This window comes from Neomonachus schauinslandi, chromosome X (assembly GCF_002201575.2).
Source record: "Neomonachus schauinslandi chromosome X, ASM220157v2, whole genome shotgun sequence".
Lineage (NCBI taxonomy): Eukaryota > Metazoa > Chordata > Mammalia > Carnivora > Phocidae > Neomonachus > Neomonachus schauinslandi.
Window position 1 is genome coordinate 33,240,734 of NC_058419.1, and position 16,174 is coordinate 33,256,907.

The window sequence follows — 16,174 nt, forward strand, 5'->3', positions numbered from 1 at the left end:
GCAGAAAGTAAAGAGCTGAATATTCAGTCCATTGACCAAGTGTTCTTCTTTTTAAAGAAAAATCACAACACTTAAAAAAAAATCACTAACAGGCTCCCAGTGCTGCACCCGAGAGGCCTTTCATCAGAAAGGAACCAACTGTTTGTAACAACAGATTCCCTCTGTCACTCTGTCTCTGTGTGTGTGTGTGTCTCTCTCTGATGACACATGTAGGTTCACATCTGCATTCTGTCTTAAAAGAAACCCCATTATGCTTTTGTACCAAGTATTATTTTAAATGCCAGTTAACTCTCTCAACACCCTCCCCCAAGTAACCTTAAAGTAAATAAACTCATTATACAGCCGTGTTCCTGCAGAAGTTTGAATCACACCAAGAATGCATATCCTTAAAAGGAAATGTTTTCCCTCCCCTTGCATCCTGTTATTTAAGCTATTTTAAGTACTTGTCTGGAGAAAGCTGAGCCAGAATTCAAGTGGTTTTGATTTTAGCTGTTGTACACTGCCCATGTCCAGGTGGTATGAGGCACAATCTATCACTTCAAATGCATCTTTTGGGGTGCTACTTCGTCTTTTAATCTGACAGTAAGAAAGACTGGGATTTCCTTTGACACCCAGGTTGTGTGTGTGTGTGTGTGTGTGTGTGTGTGTGTGTGTGTGTGTTGCTTTAACCATCCTTGAATCTGTCTAAATCCAGTGTCTCTCTTTATAAAGAGGTTGCATATGTGAGTTCTCATCTGTAACACACATGCAACCTCTTTCCTAACCCATCACGGACAGTGCACATTAGGACCCAAAGAAGAAAACCAATCAAGTACAGATGCACATCCTTTCAGGAAAGCTGGGTTTAAAAGTTCCATTTAGTTTAACCAACATATCCCACAACATTTTCGCACTTAAAAAAAACTGACAAAAAGAACCTATGTGACTAACAGTAATGGATTTACACACGTGTGCATGCACACATACACAATCTCGAATGCCCATGAAAGCACGTGAAATATTGATTTAGAAGACTCGGCCAAAAGACTTGTGCTGAAGAATTTAGATTATATTCCATCCTAAGATCTAAGCAGTAAAGTCAAGCTTTCATTAGGCACTAAAACCTTAGAGGCAGATGCTAAACATCTCCAGATGCTTCACTAAACATGAGGTTTGCCTTTCACAGCTTATACCTTTTGAGGCAGCTCATTCCAGCAAATAGAAGAGGCAGTTTAATGAGTCCCAGCTCAGGGTAGAAGTGAGGCCGCTCCCTAAGAGTTCATTCTAATCGTGGATCCTCAAAGATGGAGGTCAAGTATGGTTGAAGGCTGGGCAACATGAGAAGGCTGAAGCCAGGCGATCAAAAATGTTGTCTATCGATCCTTTTCCAACTCAAAATGTCCAGCAAGTTTGGCCACCAGGTCCCACCTGCTGCCACTCTCCCACTTTAAAAACACACACGCACCTCCACACACGCTCACATGAGCACATCCTCACACACATGCGCTCTTGCTCTGAAGCCCACCCATCCACACACGCGTACTTCTCCAATCTTCCACACCACCAAAACATGGTTTGCAGACCATCCCAAGACCTTCGTCTCTAAAAGTAAATTAAACTAAACCACTGTGACTTTCGTGGCATCATCCTGATGTGGTTTTTATGCACTACAGAATATCAAGTAATCTGAAACAACTCAACTTCCTGAGAGGAGAAAATCACCACAACTAAAAGTTTTTGACTTCGGTTGGTGGGCAGCCACAAAGGAATATACCCACAGTATTCCTACTCATTTATGAAACCCCGTTATTCTTTTATTTCAAAAGTGCTGAATTTGTGTGTGTGTGTGTGTGTGTGTGTGTGTTTTTAAAAGCTCAGTAGCAGTTGCTTAGGAGAGAAAAAGTCAGATGTCAGTGTTTGCCAATCCGAAAAGATTTACATTACATGAATTTATCTTTATGACAAGTAATCATCCAAATGACTTCTAACTTCCATAACAAGATTAAATTCTCAGAATGTAAAAGACGTTTTCTAGTTGGTAAAATATTTACTTCCTAAGTGTTCTGGAAGTTTTATTTATTCTTCTTCAGAAAGAACTTATGCAGCATTTAAATTAAAACGGAAACATCATGAAGTAGGAAAAAAAAAACAAAAACAGAGCCAAGGCTTCTGCTATCCCAGTGGGAAATACTGGAAACAAATGTTGAGAAAATTAAAATAATTAAATGAAAATATACTGCTTGGAGCTTAACACTAAGCAGGTGCAGAAAGTGAGTGAAAGGAGAACTTTAAATCTTAATACTTGATTTATTGCTAGTAAAGAGAATTTCAAAGCACTATTAATTGATTGGACAAAACCTATGGTTAGCGGTAATTACAGAGATTTTCCTCACACACTATGATTTTGCTGAATTTCTAAAGAGATAATCAAGGCTATTATTGTTAATAGATGGGAAAAATCACATAATGATTTCCATATTTTGTCACAACTGAACAGAGACAAAGTGGTCCTCCCTACCCTCCCCCCACCAATAAGAAAGAATTGTCCTTGACAGTAAAGTAAGTTCTAGAGCTTGTTTTTCAAATCAAGTTTCCCTGAATGAAAAAAAAAAAAATTTCCATAACACCTTTGACAGTTGCCTGAGGGCTCCGTAACTAATAACTACAAACTACAAAGATTTTAAAGGAAAAATCAAAAGATTCAGCTGGATCTTTAAACACTTTTCTAAAAGACAGACTCCACACAAGCCTTTATTATGCCAAAAAATATATATATAAATTTTATGTGCTACAACGTGATGGCCAAAACCTCTAGCAATAAATTCCACCATGATGAAAATCTTCGTAACAAAGGCCCTTTTAGTTTACAGTGGGTAACAAAGTCTCAGTACGTGAAAAGATTACATATAATTCCTTGGGATTCAGTCAATTAAATATCAATTGCGAACCTAACATGCGTACAACACTGAGCTAGATACTGAATGATATGCAGGGCAGGCAGAAATTGGGGACTCCAGAATTTCTACTTAGAGCATGTAGAGTAATAAGAGTAATAAGAGCCTGCATATCTTAGGAATGAATATATGCCTGTTAGGGACATCAATAGTATGTATGGTCTAATGTCCTGCCTTTGGGACTCTCTTCATCTACCCTAACCCCTCCAAGATGTAGGATTTAAAATAAGAGTAATTCTACGATGACACTTTCTTGCAGTTCAAGCTCTAACTGATCCCTCACTTAGTGCAATTTAACCCTGGTTCCTCCATGGAGACAACTGGTGAATCCTCTTCATATCATTAAAGTTTGTAAGGAGTAATGAAGCTCTTTCACCGATAAGAGTATTTCAGATCCGTCAAGTAAACCATACTTGAATAGCTTTACATTTTAAAAAGATACTGCATACAATTATTTCCAAGATGCTTCCCATGAGAACAAGGCCTATATTCAAGAATAAGCATTTTTTTTTTTTTTTTTTTGAGGAAGCGAGGTAAGATTCAATAATGGCCATAGTAAGTCCTGGTCCTTACCCAAACTTCTGTTCATAAAGAAACAAATTAGACTGGGGGCGCCTGGGTGGCTCAGTCGTTACGCGTCTGCCTTCGGCTCAGGTCATGATCCCAGGGTCCTGGGATCGAGCCCCACATCTGGCTCCCTGCTCCGCGGGAAGCCTGCTTCTCCCTCTCCCACTCCCCCCTGCTTGTGTTCCCTCTCTCACTCTCTCTCTCTCTGTCAAATAAACAAATAAAAATCTTAAAAAAAAAAAAAAAAAGAAACAAATTAGACTGTCCCCAACACTGAGGGAGGATTATAAGAAACAAAAAAGAAGGTTCAAAGGATATGGAATCCTAAAACAATTCTGATAAGGCTATTTCTACAGAGTAATGAGATTTAAAAAATCTTGCAGCCAAGAATTCACCTGCTGTTTTCTCATAATCAATCTTGTATCAGACTGGTTAGTACTCTTTGTTACAGCAGGTAGCATCTATGGCCAGTTAACAGATTGCATTTTTTTTTTTCATACACACACAGAAAAGTGTGTTAGATTCAGGCCTATCCATTTTTTTTTCTACTTGGAATTCTGATGCGATTGTGAACAGTCACTTTGGCTGGAGGGGGGCGGTCATTATTCTTCCCAAGGCAAGCTATAACTTACTAAATGCCTTCACAGACAATGCCGGCCATGAATGTATGGGAGTAGAGATGTACTCTTCCTTACTTTTCATTAATGAGATTTGCAACACAGGTCCAAGAGTTAAGTCTGATTTAAATAACAAATTATGATCTAACTTTATACCTTTTAATCAAGGAGATACCAAATAGTAGTTTGCCTCTCTAAGCCCGTGTTGACTCATGTGAGTACATGCATCAATGATCAGTTCTCACCCTGTTTTCTTACTAGCTTCTACTGATTTGACCTGAGCAATGAAATTTGGAATGTAAATACTATAAACTGCTTCCATCGCTGCTAAATTCTAAGACACGTTCAATGAGGTTTAAGGAAAAACCAAATGGCGTGCTATGTCTTCCCATCTAATGCTGATACTAGAATGTAACGTGGGAAGGCAGAACGGGCTGCACTGTCCAAAGGCACAGAAGATCCATGAAGAAGCCAATAAAGCCAAGCCAATGGGGCAAAGGTAAAACATCATCTAATCATCATCTAACATTTTCAGGGGTCACACACCCCTCTGAGAATATGGTGAAAGCTCCAAATCCTCTCCTCAGAAAAATATGATACACAATACAATAACAACACAAAATCTGTTCAAAATCTTCAGGAGCCACAGCAGCCCCCCCCCCCCCCCCCATTAAGGACTGGTACCCTAGACTAAAAACCTTTGACCATAGTATACAGATGTAATTAGAAATAATAGTTTAAAGTGTAGCTTCTAAAACTTTATCCCAAGGACGCCTGGGTGGCTCAGTCATTAAGCGTCTGCCTTCGGCTCGGGTCATGATCCCAGGGTCCTGGGATCGAGCCCCGCATTGGGCTCCCTGCTTGGTAGGAAGCCTGCTTCTCCCTCTCCCACTCCCCTGCTTGTGTTCCCTCTCTCGCTGTGTGTCTCTCTCTCTTGTCAAATAAATAAATAAAATCTTTAAAAAATAAATAAATAAAACTTTATCCCGTTGATTTTAACTACCTTGCCCTAAGATTAATGATTAACCATTCATGTAATTTTTTAGAGAATTAACCTTCATTAGGGCCAAAGATGGCTTTAGTATAGTTAAAGCTATAAAAAAATACTTACCAACTTTTGCAAAGGCCTCTTTGAGTTCATCAAGCTCATCTTTGGAAATCTGAGTGGTAGCCATCTCCTCCATTTAAAGATCTAAGGAGGAAACCAAAAAGGTTTAAGACTGAAAGATTTTTGTGATGATTTTAAGTATTCCTGTGAAATTCTCATCTTAGAGATAATTTAAACAGAACTGCAAACTGCTAAAACCATCTCAATACGTTCCCATATTTATAGCTAACGCCATAATAAAGAAAACAAACACATGAGAAGTCATTATTTACCAAAAGTTATTCAGAAAAAAAATATAGCTCTGGATCGTCCTTTCAAGGACAAATTCTTACAAAGGAAGAACCAAGGTACTTAGCAATGACAGGAAAGAGATACATAATAGAAATCTGTAGTTTTTCATGTTAAAACTGAAAGTCCAAATTTTGTGACTAAAGATTAAGGGAATATGTAACTGCTCTATTAAGCCCTATCTCTCTTTTTCTATCTTACTGGCTACTTCCATTTCTTCCAGCTTTATGGAGATATAATTGACATATAACAGTGTGTAAGTTTAAGATGTATAACATGATGATTTGATATACTAGTATATCATGAAATGATTTACTACAATAAGGTTAGTTAGCACATCCATCACCTCACATTACCATTTTTTCCCATTAAGTCACTTAAAAATCATTCAGTGTGAAGGGGCGCCTGGGCGGCTCAGTCAGTTAAACGTCTGCCCTTGGCTCAGGTCATGATCTCGGGGTCCTGAGATCGAGCCCCAGGGGCTCCCTGCTCAACGGGGAGCCTGCTTCTCCCTCTCCACCACTTGTGCTCTCTCGTGTTCTCTCTCTCAAATAATAAATAAAATCTTAAAAAAAAAAAGAATACAATATTCTTGATTTTGCCTCTTGGCCTACAACATTTATGATCTGGACCTTTACAGAAAAACTTTACTGAGCCCTGCAATAGAGAAAGGAGGTCTGTTTCACAATGGGTAATCCCCAAATACAAACTTATCAACAATTTCTGGACAAAAAGGCATGAAAATGATTATGCATTCTCTGGGTTTGGTTGGGTTTTTGTTTTGTTTATTTTTTTTGGCTTTGTCTTTTTCTCAATCTTTTTTGAGGACTTTACTTTTATAGAACACTTTTAGGTTCACAGCAAAACTGAGCAGGAAGTACAGAGATTTCGGCCTCACACACCCCCTGCCCTCACATGCACAGCCAACCCCGTTATCAACATCCTCCTTTGCTATGACCGAGGAGTCTACACTGACACATCATTCTCACCAAAGTCCATGGTTTACCTTAGAGTTCATTCTATGGGTTTGGACAACTACATGATGACATGGATCTACCGTTACAGTATCAAACAGGATCGTTTCACGGCCTTAAATGTGTTCCTCTTTCAAAAAAGTACTCTATATGTTAAATTTCACGATCTATATGAAACACAAACTCTTTGAGATTGCGTTTTTACCCCTTTTAGATATTTTTGTTTTTAAAAAAACTAGTCAGCAACTCATCAAGAGAGAGCTGGGCCACACCTGTCTTTCTCACAGCCATAGTTGTTCTCTCTGAAACTTATCACAGTCCCAGGCACACAGTAAGGCACTCGATATAATAGTTCTTTTTTTTTTTTTTAAAGATTTTATTTATTTTTCAAGAGAGAGAGAGAGACAGCGAGAGAGGGAACACAAGCAGGGGGAGTGGGAGAGGAAGAAGCAGGCTTCCCGCGGAGCAGGGAGCCCGATGCGGGGCTCGATCCAGGGACTCCAGGATCATGACCTGAGCCGAAAGCAGTCGCTTAACCAACTGAGCCACCCAGGCGCCCCTCGATATAATAGTTCTTTACTAAATTCATCCATTCAACAACTGTGTGCCAAGCTACGTTAGATAAATTCATATTTGTATTAATTCCCTGGACCCTGACAACAGCCTTAGGAGGTAAATATTCTCCTCTTTTTCCTTATAAGATAACTTAGGTTCAGAGGGACCATGAAACTGGAATTCAAACTCAGCTTTCTCAAATCCCCGGGATGTTTTAAATCGACCATATGATACGGTAATTAGCTATGTTTCCACCACAATGCAATACACATTTCTAATGACTGGTATTTTCAAAAATTAAGTAAAAAGACCTTTATTTATTTATTTATTTTTAACCATTTTATTTTTTATTAAGTAAATCTGTACCCCCAACATGGGGCTCGAACTCATGTCACACGCTCCACTGGCGGGCCAACCAGGCTCACCAAAAACAGACTTTTATCTTTTTTATTTTATTTTACTTTTTAAAAGATTTTATTTATTTGAGAGAGAGCTAGAGAGAGAGAGAGAGAGAGAGCATGAGCTGGTGGGGGAGAGGGAGAGGGAGAAGCAGGCTCCCCGCAGAGCAGGGAGCCCGATGCGGGGCTCGATCCCAGTACCCTGAGATCATGACCTGAGCTGAAGGCAGACACTTAACCGACTGAGCCACCCAGGCACCCCCAAAAAAGACTTCTAAAAAACAGAAAACAGAACTTGCTTCTTCATAAACTTTTCTTACCTATGATGTTAAAATGTCACTAAAGAGGGAAAAACTTCTCAGTAGGTAAGTTGGGTAAATCACCTTTCAGAGTAGTCTGAGGCTCTATATGGTAAAGAAAGATCTTCAGTTAGATATGGAGTAGGCATTTTCAAAATTAAGAGTAAAGAGCTACTTTTCATATGTTAAACTGTAATCTAATGGCAGTACTTTAAAAAAGTATCCTTTATTTTACTATTACGATGTTTAACACTTCTGATTACAAACATACTATATAGGATTCACTACAATTTTCTTTATATACATAGTCATATTTTCTTTTCTTTTTTTTAAAGATTTTATTTATTTATTTGACAGAGAGAGAGAGCACAAGTAGGCAGAGAGGCAGGCAGAGGGAGAGGGAGAAGCAGGCTCTCCACTGAGCAGGGAGCCCGACGTGGGGCTCGATCCCAGGACTCTGGGATCATGACCTGAGCCGAAGGCAGAGGCTTAACCGACTGAGCCACCTAGGCACCCCAGTAGTCATATTTTCAATACGAAATTATTAACCATCCTCATGAACTATACCATGTACAACAATGGGACACAAAGTCTGAAAGTGAGACCGTCTCAGAAAATCCAAAACATGTGGCCTCTCCTTTGTCTCTAAAGGTCCTTTATAGTTTGAGCAGTTTGTACATCAGTAATGATCTAAAGTATATGAGTTTTAAAAAAAAGAAGACAAGTGATTTTATTCTCATACTACCATATCCGCCCCCCCCTTTTTTTTTAAAGATTTTATTTATTTATTTGACAGAGAGGGACACAGCCAGAGAGGGAACACAAGCAGGGGGAGTGGGAGAGGGAGAAGCAGATTCCCTGCTGAGCAAGGAGCCCGATGCGGGGCTCGATCCCAGGACCCTGGGATCATGACCTGAGCCGAAGGCAGAGGCTTAACTTAATGGACTGAGCCACCCAGGCACCCCCCTGTCTAACTGTCTTAATGAAAGCCTAAAGTGACTTCTTTTACACTGAAGGGGAGCAAAATATACCACCCCAAAATATGCCTCTTTGGCACACTGATTATTTTAAGCTGGTTATTTTTAAGAAATAGCAAACACTGGTGAAGCTCTGAAAACTGAGAAGTTAACCTTTTGTATCAAATATTTACATTCATAAGGGAAATCTCCATTTGTCAGAGTGTCTCCCTGCTCTAACAGGAAGAGAATATCTAAATCTCTAGAAAGTCTTATTAATGGAGGAAGGCACAGTCTTAAATCTGCATTAACAAGCTTACTGTTGTTTACTGTGCTTTTCCTGGTCACCTCCCATAACTGACTCCCCACCCCCAGCATCTTCTTTTGTCTTTAGCTGAAAGTGGTATTTAAGGTGGTGGCTTCAGCCATTTTAGGGAGTTACTCAGTTTTCCTGGGTCTCTCCCATGGATACAGGAGGTATGCAGGTTATTAAACTATTGTTTTTCTCTTGTTAATCTGTCTTATGTCAATTTAATTAGACCAGACAAAGAAGCTAGAAGGGCAGAATAAAAATTGTTTTCTCCGCAGCAACACCTATAACTCACAGGAGACTTCAGGAGGCACATCCAAATAAGAATAAAAAGAACTGGAATATGCATATATCCCCAAAACAACATTTCTAGGCAAGTTGGTCCAGGATAACAGAACAGTTGAATTTAGGAGTCTCTTGCTTAAACTCAATTTCATTTATTTATAATTATTTGAAATAAATGCTCCCCTGAGGCACCTGAGCTAAATCTAAGAAGTACAAAGTCAAATTTAAGAGCCTCACAATAGATGCCTTAGTTGATAAAAGTCACAGTTTTTTTAAAAAGATTTTATTTATTTGTCAGAGAGAGAGAAAGTGCGCACAAGCAAGGAGAGCAGCGGCAGAACGTGGCAGAACGCGGCAGAACAGGCAGAGGCAGAGGGAGAAGCAGACTCGCGGCCGAGCAGGGAGCCCGATGCCGGGCTCCATCCCAGAACCCTGGGATCACGACCTAAGCCGAAGGCAGAGGAAACGCTTAACTAACTGAGCCACTCAGGCCCCCCAAAAGTCACAGTTTTTAAAGTTGCTTATGTAATGCAGGCCTTTTCCCACATGAATAAAAAAAGGTTTTTTTCTTAAGACTACTAGTAGGTATTTGACAGTATCTTTAAGGAAATTAAGCAAATTAAGTATTAACTTGGGGGAAAAAACAGCACATTTAAGTAATTTAGTTAAGACTGCCCGTAGGTCTTTAAAATGAAGATTTTAAAAATGAAAATCTTACAAGTTAAAATTATAGACGCTCTATTCCTCTTCATGGGGCATTCATTGCACTCTAGGGCCTTCTTCTCTCAAAGCAACTAAAACATCCTAGACTGGAGCTTATGAAGCAAAACCGAGGATTTGACATCATCATTGCCCTGTACACGGGCAACAGTTGTTCCTCACCCAAGGTTGTAGGGTGTTACAACGGCAGGATGGAAAGACTTGAACGTGGACTCAGAAAGCATCAAGCAGGGTCCTGGTTTTGCTCTTTCCTAGCAGTGTGTCCATGAGCAAGTTTACTTCATCGGGCTCTCAGTCTCCTCATTTGAAAATAGCAACAATAATACCTCCTTCCCCAGGGTCCTCATGAAGATTAAGGATGGCTTATGTGAAGGCACACTGTAAGCTATAAAATATTATACAGTAACTTCAAATCCTTAATGAAAGAAAATGGGGAGGGGCACCTGGGGTGGCTCAGTCGTTAAGCGTCTGCCTTCGGCTCGGGTCATGGTATCCTGGGGTCCTGGTATCCAGCCCTGCATCAGGCTCCACGTCAGAGTCTGCATCTGCGTCTCCTTCTCCCTCTGCCCTCCAGCCCCCACCCCTGTTCATGCTCTCTCTCTCAAATACATAAATAAAATCTTTAAAAAAAAAAAAAGAAAATGGGGGAATAAATGAATGTCTAAGTAGTTGTGAGAGGCTATATAAAAATAGGCGTAAGTTCTAGTAAGAACCTTTTAAATGGGGTGTATGGAAAGTTTTTCCATTTGCCCTATAATTATTGACTCCAGAGTATAAAGATGTCCTGTGTACATAAAAATTATAAGCCTTTAGTCAAAGTAATTTAAGAAGGATGGGCCCCACGAAAACCTGTCAGCCACTTTTCACCCATGACTCAATTTGGCTCCTTCATTAAGGCCAGTTTCTAACTACAACTTGAAGAGTGGCCAGGAGATACTCTCACAAATGCAAATTTTACTTTAAATATTTCGGGACCACTTTTAAAAATCACTAACAGTTTGTCAATATAATCATATTCTTCCCAATCTGCACTTTTTTTTCATCAGCGATCAAAAGTAAAAGGTAAAGAGGTAAAAAGTAAATTTACTTGCTGAATAAAAGTTTAACTTCAAGTTCACAGTATGTGATTGACAGGCCAAAAGAAAGTCTGACTTTTGAAATACGTCCTTTTCCCCAGTCTGTCTTCCCACAAAAGTGAATTTTATTTACATGGGAGAGAGAGAAAGAGAAAGAGAGAGAGAGAGAAAGAGAGGAAGCGTGCTGATATTAAAAAAAACAACAACACAGAAATATATTTTCCTTCCATTTAAATGTAGCCAAATGAAATACTAATCAAAAGTAAAAGCTCCCAGGGTCTCTGCATTTTTCTGAATTTTCTCATCTGCAAAGCACTTTGATCTGTCCCAAATTCTGTTTCCTCCCTAGCTCCTCTGCCTGCCTCCTCTATAAAGGGAAAGCTGCAGGGGGGAAAAAAAAAAAAAGAAAAGAAAACAACACAGATCCTCTCTCTCCCTAAACATCTGAGACAAAGGAAAACAGATTTTCAAAAAAAGGGAATAAAACGAAAAGCAAACAAAACCTTGTTTGTTGTTTTTTTTCATAAAAGGATATGGTGTACGACTGGGTCTGAATTCAGGGCGTCACCCATAGAGAAATCTTAGGCCAATGAAGTCATCCCTAATTACAGAGTTTGACTAACAATGCAGCAATTATGAAACCACTCCGCGGGCTCATTTAACTACACTCAAACCCCGAACACAAATCTTTGCTGAGAAAGGTGTGCGTACAACTGACTACCTGAAACTATCAGTCAAAAATTCTGAAAGGTATTTGATGGGAGAGGAGGAGGGGTGCCTGTTTTCAGCCCCTACAGCGATTCAGTGGAGGCATGCAGCCGACTGAATAATCTGTTTACTAATCTGTCATTCAGCAGCACGTGGGGCGGGAGGCAGGGCACACACGCTGGGAAACTCATCCGTGGATAATCGGGAGTTGATTATGAACTCTGTACTTCTTTTTCTGGCAGCTGAAAGGGAACTACAGGAGAAACACCCGGGATATTCAACCAGAGGCTTTATCCCAGCCACTAGCAGGCCAGGTAAATACTACTGGGGAAGCGAGGCTGGTTACTTAAATCAGAGATTTGGCAACACATATTTAAGCTCGCATAGCCGCCACGAAGGAGAGAGCAACAAAGGGTGGACAAAACATGGAAGAATACGTTGTTTCACAATAAATGAAAACCAAACCAAACCAAACCAAACCCCACAGCCACGGCTAAGGGTGAGTAATTCAACAGCGGTCAACAAGAAGGGGTGTATTTGTCACCTTCCTTTGTCCAAATCAGGCACTGCTCCGGAACACCCACACTTCACATACTTACCTGTACCGACAGAAACTGCCACCCTGTCTCCTCCCGAGTCGGGTAAGTCAACAGCACTATTCTCCAGGTCACATGGGTGTTCAACACCGAGCTCGAGCTCACCGACTCTTCCCATGATTACTCAAGCTCCACACCTGTACTTCCAAGTGACTTTCTACAAGATTTCAACTTGACTGTCTACCCTACATACTCACTTATTCGTTTATATCCAGGCCTTAATGGAAGGCTTATCAGTGGGTACGAGGCACTGTGTCGTGTGCTGCACAAGTACTTGTAAGTCCCAAGAGCTTACTGTCTAGTGGGAGAAACAGAAAGACAAAGACAATACTAGTGAGAGCCGTGGGGGTCAGGAAAGGTTTTCCAAAGAGGACTTTTGAACTTTATCTTAGAACCTAAGTAGGAATTCCTCGGACAGACATCACTGATGAAGGCCTTCTAGATACAGAGATGTGAAGAGAAGATTATATTCTGGAGGTGGAGAAATGCAGTTGGTTGGAGCACTGTGCCTGGGATTTAGGACAGACATGATTGGGAGCCGAAGGTCAGGGTCCACTTTAGAAGGGCTACACTCGGGGCGCCTGGGTGGCTCAGTCGGTGAAGCATCTGCCTTCGGCTCAGGTCATGATCCCAGGGTCCTGGGATCGAGTCCCGCATCGGGCTCCCTGCTCCGCGGGGAGTTGGCTTCTCCCTCTGCCTCTGCCCCTGCTTGTGCTCTCCCTCTCTCAAATAAATAAATACAATCTTAAAAAAATATTTAGAGGGGCTCCATTCAAAATCTGGACTTGACCCTCTGGTCCAAGGGAGAAGGAAGCTGAGTGAGGAGGATTCCAGGCAGGAAAGTCTAAGTGTCTACACTGAACTTCCTGCTGCATTAGTTCCCATTTTCAGCTATCTCCCCTGCCAAATCAGGTGTCACTTTCCAGTTCCCCACTTTGCTCTGTCTCCAGAGAAACAAAGGGAGGGCGAAGTAAATAAGCAGTCTGGATTCTTCCATCATACCCCTGGATCACCTCATGTCTGACCTAGTCCAAAAGCCTTTGAGTTGGTCTATCTCCAGTCTTGTGTCCCTCCAAGGTGATCTTCACACTGCTAGCTCCCTGGAGAGAAGACCTACGATCGATTCCACAAAACACAGGGTCCCGCCTCTCTTGCACGGCATTCAAGGCCCTACGCGGTTCTGTATTGAGACCTGCCTATCTTTCCGATGTCACTTCCCATCACGTGCACGGCCCCCTCGACCCACGCTCTAGAAAGATCCCATTTCCCAAGCAGGCCACCTTTTCCTACCCCCTGTTCCTTCTCCTCTGTGCCTCTCTCCGTGGAATGCTCTCCACCCATCTCCTAACCTAGCTCTGCAAAAGCTTCTTTGAGGAAGTCTCTTCAGATTGAACCCACCTGAGATCACAATCCTCTCTGCACAGGACTGGCTGCGTTTTCTTCTGCAACAACCAGCGCAGGGTTCTTTCAGGCAGCTCTGATTTTAAATATCTCGTTCTACCGTCGGAGCCTACGTACCAATGTTTGAGTGGGAAAATACAGTCACCACAAGGATAGCATTTATAACAAAGCTCTTGGATGGAAGGGGCCATATCCCATTCATCTTCATATTCCCAGCCCTGATCACAGTGCCTACAGAGTAGGTAATGATAATAATTAAGATAATATAATAACATACCATTGTAAGTTTACATTACAGCTGACATTTACGGAGGACTTATTATGTAGGTGCATTCTGTGAAATGCTTTATATACATTATGTACGTTACGTCTCAGAAAAAACTTTATAAACCGGGTGATACTGTTATTCCCATTTTGCAGACGAGCAAGTGAGCTCAGAGAGGTTGGGTAACTTTCCCAAAGTCACACAGCTCTTGAGAGGTAGAGCCAGGCCTCAAACCCAGGTCTGCCTGCCACTAAAGTCAGTATTCTCAACCATTTTGCTATGCAGCCTCCCGAACAACAGCTTATTGAATGAATTTATTTCCCCAACAAGACTATAACCTTATTAGAGTGGAGATGCAGCTTACTTATCTCTGTATTCACCACAGCCCTTAGAATAATGCACAAACACAGTGCATTTTCTTTCTCTTTTTTAGAGAGAGAGAGACAGAGTGCATGCAAGTCGGGGGGAGGGGCAGAGGGAAAGGAAGAGAATCTCAAAAAGGTTATACACCCAGCGCGGAGCCAGATGCAGAGCCAGATGCGGGGCTCGATCTCACAACCCTGAGATCATGACCTGAACTGAAATCAAGACTCAGACTCTTAACTGACTGAGCCACCCAAGTGCCCCGACAAAGCATTTGCAATACATATCTTCTGAATAAAAAATGGCCCACAGCTAGTGCCCACAACCATGTCGATCATGTCCATCCCCTTTTAGGAAGCTATCATTGCTTATGCCTAAAACAGCTTGTCTAATCTCTGCCTGATATTCAGGTCCTCTAGAGCGGTCCTACTGGACACATCTAATCAGTTTTACATTTCAACAAGACTCACAATTAGCTTTTTGATCACAATTATTCTCCTGAGCATGTCCTGTTAACTCCTACATCAGTCATTACCTTTTGTTTTATCCTGTCCCTCTTCCTCTTTCCCTCCCTCCCACTAAGGACTCCCTCTCCTGTATCCACCTCTCACACTTACAATGCCCTCCTCATAATTTTTCTTCTCTCCCTATCCAAATCCTATTCACCCTTCAAGGTTCAGCAGAAGCCTCACCCTCTCCCAAAGCATGTTTTCCAGTGCCTCTGCCCCCTGCCGCCCTTCCTCTTCAAATCCCACAGGCTTGAGAATCCTGTAACAAAATCTGGCAATTTCATTATGGCCTTCCTCCTCTAGTTATGTTAGAGGATGTGAGGACCGCCTGGCTGGGACATCCGTTGTCCTACTTGATTCAGTTCACCTGCCTCCTCCACACAGCTCCTCAAACTTGCTTCGAGAATAATCTTCCCCAGGAAAAGAGATTCCTTCTTTGACTAAATAGCACACAAATGCTTGTCTAACTACTTGCTCTGCTGGTCTCATTTTGAGACTGTTTGTATCTCAAGAACAGCGTCGGAACTCCGTCTTCCTCTTCTATACTCCCACTAAAACCGGGTAGAGACATGGCTCAAAAAATATTCCAACTGACTGCAAGGTTTTGAAGGTTTGAGTGATAATTCCCAGCATGCCCAATATCCAATGACTACTGAAACCATCATAGGGAACAAGAGTCTAGGGTCGTTACTTGACTTTGCCCAAGACACAAGGCTGCACAGCAAACGTCAAATTAAAAGACTGTGGGTGAAGGTAATGAACTACTGTTACCGTAAAGGCAAAACCAAAGAGGCTACACACTGCTTTGTGGAAAGCAGGCTCATGCCGATTAGAGACTACACAAGATCCTTGAAAGGCTCCTAACAAATGTGACCACGGTCCTGAGAAATATGCAGTTACCAGAAAATGTAGACAGTGACTCCTCTAGCTAATACCAACTTGTTTTTTTACTTAAAGGATAAGGGGGTTCACTTAATCCTTGAGCTGAAATCACTAAAACGGATTGTGGAAAACATACAGAATACAGGAAACAGGTTCAGTAAAGACTACATACTGTGGAATTCTCAAAGTTCTTTCTTCAGAACATTCATGTTAAACGGGTGCCAACAATAAGACAGGCCGCACTTTTAAAAAGGACACCAATGTTTCCCTTCTCCTGTGGCCCATTCCTTCCTCCGTCTGACAGGCCTGTGCTTCATGGGATTTAAAGATTTTATTTATTTATTTGACAGAGAGACAGCGAGAG

The 16,174-nt window shown here is 41.4% G+C and overlaps 1 protein-coding gene across 11 annotated transcripts in view; it reads right to left on the reverse strand.

The window, feature by feature from the left end:
* Positions 1-16,174, reverse strand: part of PLS3 (plastin 3) — an 80,378-nt gene that overhangs the window by 31,332 nt on the left and 32,872 nt on the right. For 4 of the 11 annotated variants that reach the window (XM_021686754.1, XM_021686763.1, XM_021686771.1 and 1 more), the window contains exon 2: positions 5,229-5,309. In XM_021686754.1, coding sequence (XP_021542429.1) covers positions 5,229-5,301 — 73 coding nt within the window. In that variant the 5' untranslated portion in view covers positions 5,302-5,309. The other 7 variants (XM_044911958.1, XM_021686717.1, XM_021686725.1 and 4 more) reach the window with 5 other exon arrangements.